The following is a 12,846-nucleotide window of genomic DNA, read 5'->3' as shown; positions in this document are numbered from 1 at the left end:
CTTTTGTTTGTTTGTTTGTTTGTTTGTTTTTCTAACTACATTAAAGATTTTTTTTTATTTTTATGTAAGAGAGAGAGAAAAAGAAGAATCTGTGAATGTGAGCTGTATATAAATTTAAACAATGCAATATAAGAGCAATACAAAACTTTGAAAGACATCATATCCTCATTGAATGATCATCAGCATTATATATTTAACACAGTAAAATTAAGACCATGAGCTAACCCATATGTTGAAGCTAGTTCCTGTATTTTAGGAATGTCACATGTTGGTTATCTGAACTTCATTTCCTGGGTAACGAAAAGTGGACCATGACTGTGTTGGAAGAGACTCTGCATAAGGTGAACATCTCTCTGGTAAGCACAGGTGGGACAAAAGGAGGTTGGATGGAGGTTTTAGACAAAGTGAAGTGCTAGCCAATTAATGTCAATAACAAAATAACCTGATCTCAGGCACGTTTACCTTAGTATGTAAATATAAAAAAACTGTCAGTGAGAAAGAATAGAGGAAAGACTACTTCAGTATTTTGTTTTCACTAATAAAAAACTGAAAGCGTACTATTAAATTGTCTCTGGAGATTAAAGTATCCCACAAAAACAACTAAAAAGTCCTCAGAAGACTACCCATTTTTAAAGAACCATTCAGAAACAGGAGAAAAGTTTTTTTAAATCCCAAGGGAGTTGCCAAGGAGTGACTGTGGTCATACATTCCCGGAGAGCTGTATGAGTTTGCCTTGCTGTCTTTCCATTTAAGGAGAGCATCACACATAGGATTTATCCAACCTTAAGCAGATGACAAGAGCAATGGACATTCCAAAGTGGTTCATTAATGTGCTCTGTCCTACTAGGGCTTCAAACAGGGAACGTCAGGTACTTCAAAACTTACAAGTGTAAATTCATGAGGCATGCCCATTGTGTCCTCAACCAGAGTGAAGAATAGCTGTCACATGAAATCAGAGGCAGGAATCATAGAATCACAGAATGGCCTGGGTTGAAAAGGACCTCAAAGATTATCTAGTTTCAACCCCCTTGCTGTGGGCAGGGTCACCAACCACCAGACCAGGCTGCCCAGAGCCACATCCAGCCTGGCCTTGAATGCCTCCAGAGATGGAGCATCCACAACTTCTCTGGGCAACCTGTTCCAGTGCATAACCACCTTAGAGTGTAGCAGAGAATTTAAAAAACAACAGTAGCTATCCCATTCTCTCATAAATACTTTCTTGTTTGTGCTTCCAGACTGCCACGAAAGATCTTGATAGAGTGGTATTTTGTTCCTATTACTTGAACATGATTTCTTGTTGATATTTGTAGATCCTATATTTTAAATACACATTTGGTTTATGGAGATAGTGAATATTTTAGAGATGCTCTACTACGTACTAAACTAAGTCTCTATGCAAGATTTAAAAAAGTAGTATCTAATGTTGATTTATTGTAGAAAAAAAATATTGTTTTCTGATTATTTTTTTTCCAAACTTTTATTTCTAGGGTTATTTTAGATATACAACAATTAAAAAAAAAAAAAAAAGAAAAAAGAAAAAAAGAAAAAACCCACCTAATTCGAGACACTGTTTACATTACAATTTCCAGAGCAAATCATATTCTTACTACAAAAGTCAACATTTCCTGTCAAAGGAAAGCAAAACACAATACTGTGGGAAAAACAAATAGTTCCACTTACATTGCTGGCCACAGAGAAAATCTCTTACTAAGAGGGAAAAAATATTTTCTTTCCCTAAGAGGCATTTTTTTTTATTGTATTATTAATGTATTTTTCTGATGAGACATGGATACATTGAGTAGCACCTGTGGAACAAACAAACAAGTCTACAAATATACATATTTATTGCTGTCAGAATTTAGCTATTTTTTTGCTCTTCTGTCTTTAAAAAAGACAGCTAGAAGTACTATGTATGATTTCCCTTGTCTTTTCTGGACTGGCTTCAGCTAAACTTCACAGAGAAACCAAAATGACAGATCAAATGGATTTTGAGAATCACATCTGCTTTTTACAAATAAAGGAGTTTCCACTGAGTCACTTGGTAAGATATTGGCTATTTTTTATAATAACTCCAAAATTCTCCCTATGCAGAGACTTCAGAAATATGTCACAAGGACAACTGCACTCTAATACTAGCCAACAGAAATATATTATTTTCATATTTGGACTTCAATAATTGGCCTTTATCATGTGGAAGATGTATGTGTTAAAAGGTGTTTTTATCACTCTTTATTACTCATATTCTTAGATAGCATTTTATACTCGGGCTTTTCCGTGACTGATGTTGTATAAACTCACAAGGATCAAGTCCTGCCTCAGGGCATATGATCCATATTCAGAATGCAGGCAAGAAGTGGGAGAAGAAATAATCACATAGAGATTATCTGACTTCCTGAAATTTGGGAACAGAATATTTTGGGAACAGAATGTACCTCCCGCATATCTGCTAGTGCTCCTTGAGTATTTCATGGAAAATAAGTTGTAAAGTTGTTCCCAATTTCCTAGGACTTAAATGACCCATTTAATTTCCTCATAACTTTGTCTGAAATATTTGCCTTCTTAGTTCCTGAAATTACCTCCAAAATTCTTTTACATTTCTTCCTACCAAAATTATTTTTTTCAGATGAAAGCTACCCTTTCAATAGATAATTTATGTTCTAATAATTATGAAAATATTTGAAGGAAAATACAAATAAGGTTTAAAACATCAATGGCTATGACTGTTTTCATTACCAGTTGTATAGTCCACTGTCCATAGAGCTTAATGGTACAGCAAAGAAACTTGTAAAGATTCTAGTCTTTCTCATCTGTCCCACAGACAACAATACAATCTCTGTAGATCTTCATTTTAATGAAGCTGAAAATTTCATTTCTCTGTTGAAAATGTGTGAAAATTCATGTTGGAAAAAATTCATCTGTAATGTACTCGAGTGTAGCATCATTTAATTTTTTTTCTAATTATCACCTCTTTCTCCAAAACAGCATCCCTTTCTCTAAAATATCAAAGTATATGGGTCGAAAGCAACCTTTACTTTCTAATGTTTTTGTGATTTTTTTACATTCTTAGATTATATTTCAGTGGATCTAATCAGGTGCACTACGTTTTCTTTTTAACAATGACATTTCTTGTTTATATATACGTATTTATTTTCAATTTTCGAGCTCTTGATTCAAGGTCATCTCCAAGTCTGATAGCAATTTCAATTGGATGCTTCTTGGCAAATCTACTGCTCACATCTTCGTTCTGTGATTGCATTCAGTAAACACTTGCTAATATACCAAGACCTGGGGGGTTGGACTATAAAAGCCTGTTTTGTGTTGCAATAATGCTTTTGTGTAATCCATTTTATTCTGCTGAATTAAGAATGACCTTATCTGTAAAAAATACTTGGCTCTTTTATAACTCAAGGTTGATGTAATGGTAGCAATTTAAATACTTCTGGGCAATGTTTTTCCTTTGAGTGAACATATGGTCTAATCTATCAACAACATGCACTGGTGATTTATCAGAAGTGATTCATTTTCATAGTCTTTTATGTTGTACTACTCATTCATTTAGTTTGGAATTAGTTCTCTAGTCAGCTCATATCTGAGTATGCTTTCAGAATGACAAATCCCACTGTTGCACTGGTTGTGCAATTATTCCATGTCACCTTTTCTCTGACTCGGTGAAAGTAACAACAATTCCATATTTCAAAGTAAGTTTCTTGTTTAGAGTTTTCTTCTTTTCCAGTGTGTTTCTTTCCACCTCTTATTTGTACTTGCAAATCTGATTTTAAGAAACTGTAACAACTTTCTCCTCTTAATGCAGCTCAAGCATAACTCCTCCTGCATTCTCTGTTGGTGGACTTTGTCATTTGACCTTAACTTTATAAGGAAGAATTTCCTCTCTCATTTTCTTGCTTTTCTGTTTAATGTTGTTTTATATATGCTAAAATATTCATTATTTATTGGAACCCTTCATGTCATCTTGCAAACCTTACTGAATAATATATTGATTTGCATTTATTGAGAGCTATTTTTTCAGTTTCTTGCATTGTGGACATAAAAAATGAATTCCTTTCTTGAGACTAATCTGTTTCTCACTTGTAGTTAAGGGATCCACTTGCTAGAAATGCCATTTGGATCAACTTGCCTTACAGATGAATCTGGGGTTTTATAGGCAGTATATTTCTAAGTACCTCTGATGTATCTGAAAATTTTCAGGACCATGTGGCTTTGGCATTCAACTTTGTCTCTATTATTCTTGTACATTTTCTCATAAATTACATTTCAGATCAGTTATCTGTGCTTTTTCTGCATCTGTTGTAATATTGTTTTCTAAAGGCTCCATTTCATTTACAACATACTAATAAAGGTCCTGCCTAATGGAGCAGGAACCTCTAGTAAGAAGTTTCTGCAACTTCCCAAAGAAGCATGTACCTAATTTAGGGAAGTGTCTACTTGTGTTCTGAAGGCCCAGATTTGACTGAAAAAAACCCTCTCTAGTCCAGTTTTGCAATCTGGTATATTTAGAACAGTTTTTAAACAATAGTCCTTATTTTCATTTCCCTTGATAGGAGTTTTGGATCATCAACAATTTCTTATGTTTATAAAGACTACAACAATCATCAGTACATTCAAAAGGGAGAAGTGGCCAAAATATTATTCTTATTTATGTCCACTTCAAACTATTTTCTGGAAGGGGTGGCATGGGTACAACTAGCTTTAAAAAGTAGTTCCCAGAGAAAACAACAGCAGGGAAATTGAATTTTTTCTGGAATCACACTGAAGCTTTACTGGAATCAGACTCAGTACTCCGAGTAACTCCAGATTTTAAACTCAATTCTTGCCCAGATGGTTTTTAGCCAGACTTCATTATTTTTGGTGAGCTCATTTAAATTTTTACTTTATTCTTCAATCTGCAGACAGCTGGAACATTAAACTTTGATTTCAGCTCTTGTTTTTCTTAAGATTTTAGTAAATGTCTGTGCAGTTCCCAGTCTTTTAATCTTCTAGACTCATGTAACAGCAGCATAAGCAATCCTCCTCTACCTGAAATCCAATAGCAGAGGAAGACAAGGGCTGTTCTAGGAAATCAGAGTAATGTTTCCAACATCTATTTCCAATGAACGTTTGATAGAAAAGTGCTGAAAAGAGTTGTCGCAGATAATTTTGCCATTTTTATAACAATTTTTAAAGTGTGGTTTAAATTCAACTTGAAGACCACATTATACAGGCATGACCTTGCTGTTTTATATTACAAGGAACCTATTAACCTATTTGCTGTTCAAATAGCAAAGGGAGTGAATGCACTCTGCAGGATGGGGTCTCCCTGGAGCAAGAAATGAGAACTGTTCTGTTTTCACTTTTTTTTTCTTCCTAATTTGCCTGGGTTTAAGTGATGTCTAGTGACAGTGAGTTCCTCAAGTTAATCAGGATCTCTGAGAACATTTCCATTTGTTTCACATCTGCTGCCTTTCCATTTCATTGGATCTCAATCTTCCTTGTTTAATGAAAGAAGTTTAAATATAAGAGCTCACATGCTTTTTCTATAACTTCCCATGTTTTGAAAACCACTATCACATCTGCTCAGCATTCCTGCTCTCTTCAGTTTGTCTTTCATATTAAAAGCATCTAACAACTGCTGCCACCAGTTGCAGACTTCCTTCTATATTTCTGTCTTCCACAGAACTTAGGTGACATTTTGTCTGGGAAGGTAGTGACAGGTCTCAAATAGAATTGTGTGCAATTTGCAGGTCCTTCCTGTGCCTGTCCTGTATGTTGTTGAGTTTCCCTGTAGCTGTTGATACAGATGGAGGGTTTCAGTGTCTGACCTCAGAGGAATTCTTGTGATCGGCAAGAAGGCTGACAAGTTTGTCTGATGATTCACCCTCGTACCTTCTTCTGCCGCTCTTGACTCTCATGTTTGAGTGGTATTGGATAACATGTCTTAAAAACAAAACAGAACCTTACAACTTTTCACAACGATATCCCTCTCATTTCTTTGGGGAGCTTGGCATTAAATGAAGCCAGCAATGACAGGGTTGGATCAAGGCAACAAAACACCATACTGGTTTTGCTTCTGTGCTGTCTCCATCTTCTAAAAGCCCTTGATGTTCTAACATTGCACAGTCAAAGATAGTTCTTAGTGCAGTTGTTGAATTCAGATTGCTTGAAGTCTGAACATCAGGGAGTCAATTAATGAAAAATTACAGGACTATTTTGCCAAGGGAGAAAAAAAAAAGCAAAACAGTTATTAATATTTAGATCTTGATGTTGGGTTCTGAGAATCCCAAATGTCAAAACACTAACGTCAAGGAAAATGGAAATTGCTCTATTGACAGTTCAACCAAGTGACAGTATGAGGTTTTAAGTAATGACTTGTGAGTTAATGAGTGATTAACATGTCATTCTTTTTAATTAGTTTTCCAGAAGGACTTCAAAGACTTCAGATGGAATTTCAGCTGGGTTTGGGTGAGTATTGGCAAGAATTAGTCCAGAAAATCAGTTGGGCATTGATGATATTTCTAGTTCTTCCATCTGGTCACTTGGAAATCTCAGGACTATGTTCTGACTCAACCTTTTCTGACATTTTTAAGGCAGGTTAAAACCAAGAAGTGAAACACCAAAAGAAAACAAAATGAAGGCAATTCGGAATGCTGTTGGATACCCATTCTTTCTAAAACAATTTTGCTACCCCTAAGAAATGAATCATTTCAAAATAATAGTAGATTATTTAAAAAGAACTGTTGTTATTTTTGTGATTGATGTGAGAAATAGAATGTACCTTATTAATGTCATGAAATACTTGGAATTGCTTATATTTTTTTTCTTAAGGATGCACATTAAAACCACTGCTCCCAAAATAGGACCAAAAATACCACGAAAACTTGAATTTGGTCCTGGGCAGTTCAATAAATCTGTAAAACCACAACAAATCACAATTCAACAAGACTCTTCATCTCTGTCTTACTTTTAGCAGCAAGCAAACACTGTCACAGATAAAGGTAGACTAAGTGGACCACTGAGTAAGTTCTCAATTTCAGAGAACGGATTAAGCTATGAAGAAATTTGAAATATTTAATGGAGTGTCCCTGACAAATGTTGGCTTTCTGGCAGATTTGAAACCCATAATTCTAAATAAAACATGTAATTTCTTAGTGACACTTGAACGATGAAGTCATTTCAATAATTTAAGAATACATTGGAATAGGAACACCAAACAAATGAAATATCTCCTGAGGCCAAATGATTATGACAGCTTTTGAATAACTCTTTTCCTTTCCTTCTCCCTTGTTATTTGCACCTAGCACTCAATGTCCCTTTCTAATGTTATGAATGCCTGATTTTCTTATTCTGTAAATTCACAGAATACTAAGAGTAAACATGCACAGTGGTTAAATAATTACAGTATGAAAGTTGTAATTAACAAAACATTTTGCAAAGGCACTGGCGATATAATAGAGCACTATTGCAGCAGCATATTTCAAAGCAAATGAACCTATAAATAATCCTTGACATGCTTTATTGTGAAGATATTGACTATAAATTTATGCAACTCATATAAACATGAAATGTCCATAATCTGACATCTGGACAACCCTTCAGCTTCACATAGTCTTCCCATGTAAATTCTAATGATGGTCAGCAGTCATGCTAACTAAGCTCATTTTGTTTTTAATAATTCTAAAGGGTAAGAGCTAAAACTGAGAATAAAATATGCCACCAAAACTCAGCCAAAATGTATGCAGAATAATTATCTGTAACTTACAACCTTATCCACTGTCAGACACAGATCTATCCCACAAGTCTGAGAAAAATGGTACTGAATCTATAGAGACTTTCTGAGAACAGGGCATTGTTCAATATAAAGAACTCTAATTTCTTTACAGTAAAGGCTGATGAGTTTCCAATTTTACATGCTTTTCAAGTGATTTCCATACAGTTCCACTGATTTTCAAAACGGTGGGATTAATGAGTCATATCCTTGGATTTGAATTCCTGTGGCCACGTTTGTGACTATTGTCAGAACAGCACATAGCATCCCCAAGCCTGTGCCTTAACTATATCTGATCTTCCCAGATGACGCAGTCAGGGTGGTGAGAGGTTAAAACTTCGGCTCCCATAATATTAAAATGTGAGAGATCTGTTATCATGAAGTACGTGTCATATGCCCACAGCAAATTACAGCCTTCCTTTGGGCACAAAATGTGGAGCACAGGACACCCTAGACCTCCCCTGTGAACATACGGCTTTGCTTAGAACCATAGGCTAGATTTAATCCATCTGAATTAAAATACAGTGTATCCAGTTCTGACATCTGTATAGAATCATAAAATTGAATGAGTTTGAAAAGATTTTCAAAAGTAATTATTCCAACTCCCCTGCAAAGAAGAGGGACACTTACAGCTAGACTGGGTTGCTCAGAGCCCCATCCAGCCCAACCTTGAATGTCTGCAGGGACGGAGCATCCACCACCTGTTCCACTGTTTCACCACCCTTATTGTAAAAAACTTAAACTATTATTCTGTTGTGTATTGGGTTCTATTTTTTGCTTTACAAAAGATTTCCAAGTTCAGGAAAGATCCTATTTTTACTGTTGGCTAGACATCTGAAGTAATAGAATAATAAAGGTAATCATAACAAGTGTGCATTGTAAAGCGAAATTCAGTGCACACTCAAATTGACTCTGTCCATGTACTTAGAACTTCTCAGTTGACTGGCACTGTCATAAAAATATGTCACTAGATGACAATTAAATAAGAAAAATCTTGCTGGGAGTTTTTGCAAGAGATTTTGAAAACAAAATAGATTGCATGGAAAATATTATGTAGGACAAGAAAGAAAAAAAAAATCAATTTTATTTAAAAAAAAGCTTTTATCTCAAATGTTCCATTATTAGATACTGAGAATCTACACTTAAGAAGCAGTTTCATTATTAATTTAGGGGATGTAAATTAAATGAGTATTAAGTAGAACGATAGATAGATAGATAGGAAGTAGACTGCAAAGGAAAAGGCTTCCAATACAGTGACTGGTTCAATGAATCCTTTGATATATAAATTAAATGCCTTTTAAATGAAGAAAATAAAATTGAAAACCATTAAGCTCCTTTTACTGCTTCCAGTGGTCTAGATCTAAATTAGTCATAACAATAAATATGGTTTTATTATGTAATTAACTCAAGCTTTCAAAAAAAAAAAAAAAAAAAGTCTATGCCAAATTTTAGCCTGCTGAGAATTAAAGTGTCTGGGTTGTAAATTAGCTGCAAAACAAGGTTTTTAATGGAAATGGCAATTGACCTTTGGCAGTCACAGTGTTAGGAATTGCTGCTGTAGTGTTAAGTTACATCTCTGTTCCTGGGCACAGTCTTAAGATTATATAACAGTAACTATTGCAGAATTACTCAGTCCCTTTACCTAACCTTAACTGCATGCTGGACTTGTGGCTTCCATAACATTTCTCCTCTATTGACATGCTCTGAGATGTCAGTGATACCCACCAGACCTTGATCCTGCTGCCTGCACAGACCAATAACGTTCTGCTTATCAGTACCACCCTCCCTAAGGGACATTATTTTCCTTTTTCTCCACTCCTTTCCTAGTTGGTAACCAATTCCTGCCCCAAATGATCCTCTCCTGGAAAAAGTCTGCACAAATAATAGATGCATAAGCTACAGGTACAGTACATACTATACTTCATTTCTTGGCGTTTGTATGAGACAACTAGAAGAAGAGAATAAGAGATATTAAAATGTGTGATACAAGGCTATATTTGTACTTGGATTTTCTGGAAATCATGTGTATGACAGCACAGATTGTTAATGGTTTTTGTACCTCATATAGTCTTTAACACGCACAATTTGACAGTATTCAGGCCAAGATTTTCAAACCTGTCTACCTGTATTTAGGCCAGCAAAAATCTGGTTTAAATTGTATCAGTATTCTGATTTTTCAGTGAGCAAATTTTCTGATACATCTGTGTTAACATCTGATTAGTATTACCTTTCGAAGTTAGCATCTTAACTACCTTTCAAGTATACAGAGCAGCTGCACCTCACTGTTTTCATAACTGGGAGCATTTGTGCCTACTACTAGTAGCAGTGCTCCAAAGTCCTTGATTTAGCTCTGGTTTTTGATTTTTTTTTTACCAGCTGATGAACAAGCAAGTATTGAGAGGCAGCTTTCTTCTGAAGAAACACGGAATGGTTTGGGTTGGAAGGAACCTCTGAAGCCACCTGGTCCAGCATCCTGCTCAAGCACTGTCATCCAAAATAGGTTGCCCAGGACCATGTCCAGTAGAAGAAATCATTTTTATCTAGGGAACTCTGTCTCACCATTTCAACTCTTCTAGTTCATCTAGTAAAACTTTTCAAATAGGAAAAATGTGACTGATATCAAGGAGGGAGTGATTCTGCCATCCCATGGAGCTATGTTCATCTAAAAGAAAATGCTTTTCAGTGGCAATGTGCTCCACAGGAGACATTCAGCCCATGCTGTTTCAGATATTGTCTGCAGAGTCATTGCTGTGGCAAGTCAGACTGGATAAGAGATTTAGCTTCCTCATGGTGTTCAGTGTGTCGTATAGCAGATGGAGGCTTCTCAGAAATTTCTCTGGCTCAGTTTCAGCACAGGAAATATTTGCATGAAAGGCAGTGGATACATTAAGAAGTTAAAAGCTGTCCTAAACAGCATGCTCTAGCAGATCGCATTGCTAATTGAGGCAAAAGGCAGGAAAGGGTGCAGCATGCTGAGAACATGATGTTGCCACTCCCGACTTGACAAGTCAGTCTAACTCTGAAGTTCCCCCTAACTTGTGGATGGATCCAAGCTGAAGGATGGGGATGGAGATGGCTGTTTCTCTTGTAGGACTCCTTCCAAAAGGAAGTGCATAAAACTTCCTTTCTTTGAATACAGTGGAGCACAGCAGGCTTAAGCAATGTTTGCTTGCTGTTTGAAAGCCTCTTTCCCAAAGGCATTTTGCCTGAAAGTAATAACCTTTGTCTTTCCCTCTCTTCTTGACTTTCTCTCTTCTCAGTCTTTCCCATTATTTTCAGACTTCCTTTACATATATTAGGCCACCTTTGTTGTTTTCCTGCTCTCTTGCCTCGGTCAATGTATATAGGAATCACTTCATTTTATTACTCAGTTTGAAATCATATGACCTAATTTTGGACTATGACCACCTCATTCTGAACCAGAGACCAGCCATTTCCCAGATTTATCTAGAAAGCTATTCTGCCAAACTGTTCAAGGCAGGGCTCATCCAGCCCTCACCATAATGATCTTACCACCTCCTCCTAGAAGGAGCCACTGCGTATGTGCTGCACAGAGTTTGACCTGTGAGGCAATTCACTTATTTCACCTTCTTCTCTGGCACTTCTGGAAGGAAGTTGCTCCTATGTGCTCAGTGGATGCCCATACAGCCCTGTAGTGGTACCTGTGCTTTTCTATACTGTTCAAAAATAGGCAACCATAAAAAGGAGTACTTTTAGGGGGGTAAGTTTGACTATATGGGAACAAAATTGTAATTAGGAAAAGCTTGGTCAAACAAATATCTACTGATATCAACTCTAGTCATTTTAATGAATAATATTTCATCAATTTGCTTAAAACTAATTTTAAGTCACAACGTAGAGCAAAAAAATCACTGTAGGCGAAGATGTATCAATATCCTTGCAGCTTACTCTCAACACTTCCACTGTTTTTGTGGGATACAGGCACACAGACTGGACAACTGGTAGTCAACTTGTCCCATGGATTTGTACCAGTATGCCTATTAAAGGGATGTCCTGTATTTGGAGTGAGAAGGTCTGTGCTGCCTTATCATGGTCATCTGGTTGCATAGAGTACTCAGGATTCCCACTGCCTTAGCAGTTAGTTGGAGCCAGGAAGTCACACACTGTGTTTTTAGGAGTACAGAAATGAAACAACCATGTAACTAGCTGAAAACATAATATTGGCCTTTTCCTGTGTCTCCAGTAATTTTCTGCAACAGCTGGGCAATTTATTGATCTATTTGATCTAACTACAAGAGGCATTCATAGGTTACACAATGCATTCCTAGGAATATATATATTACATTTTGATGCTCATAAATCTCCTGTTGTTTAACTAAATCCTGTGATATTACTTCAGTTGCTGCAGGGAGTAACTTACTTTTAGAAACAAGATGAAACTGAAGTAAGCAAAAGAGTTTTAGTTTGTTCACAAGATGAAACACGGGTATTTGCATGGAAATATATTTGTACTTTAGTACTAGGATTTCATTTCCTGTAAAAGCTTACAGAAGTATACCTTTTGTAGAGCTGTGATCCACTAGCAAATGTTTATCTCACTTGAATGACTCCAGCACAAAACAAAGGCATCAAGCTATCCAGCTGGCAAAAATACAGTGTGGAAGCCTGGGAATGGCCACAAATTAGCATAATTTCTCCAGTATAAAGACTGAGGTTGCCTGCTTAGCAGCAACACAGCAGAACCCAGACACCAGCTGGGATCATTGGCAACTACTGAAATACATATAAGATGAGGACACAGGAAAATGTATCTCAGTACTAATGATCAATGCTGAACAAGCACCATGTAACTTCTGGTGTTCAGCTGGGTGCTGCTGAAATCCCTGCACCTCCCACCAGAGCAACCTGTGTTTGCTCTGCTATGTCCTGGCCATGTTAATAACAGCAGGAGCTACTAGAAAGGCAGCTGAGTTGGGAGATGGAAGGAGGTTGCCATCAGTGGTCACTCACAGGTGCTGGCAGTGGCAGCCCCAGGATAAGCAGGGCAAGATACTTATATTCTTGTTCTCATTCAGACAAACTTCTTCTAGCTCCAAAAGAAGTTTGAATGGAAAGTGGATAAGGTG

At 36.5% G+C, this 12,846-nt stretch overlaps 1 protein-coding gene across 16 annotated transcripts in view; it reads left to right on the top strand.

Moving 5' to 3' along the window:
• LOC149919044 (uncharacterized) overlaps nucleotides 1-12,846 on the top strand; it is a 149,785-nt gene that overhangs the window by 80,156 nt on the left and 56,783 nt on the right. For 6 of the 16 annotated variants that reach the window (XR_016464355.1, XR_016464356.1, XM_090135783.1 and 3 more), the window contains exons 4-5: nucleotides 257-356; nucleotides 6,407-6,456. Coding sequence is in view for 8 of the 16 variants with exons in the window: in XM_090135783.1 (XP_089991909.1) it covers nucleotides 257-356; nucleotides 6,407-6,456 (150 nt within the window). In the remaining 8 variants the exon portion in view is untranslated. The other 10 variants (XR_016464359.1, XR_016464357.1, XR_016464362.1 and 7 more) reach the window with 8 other exon arrangements.

Source organism: Phasianus colchicus, chromosome 2 (genome assembly GCF_987193195.1).
Source record: "Phasianus colchicus chromosome 2, bPhaCol1.hap1.1, whole genome shotgun sequence".
Taxonomy (NCBI): Eukaryota; Metazoa; Chordata; class Aves; order Galliformes; family Phasianidae; genus Phasianus; species Phasianus colchicus.
This window is presented reverse-complemented; position numbering and strand designations above follow the sequence as displayed.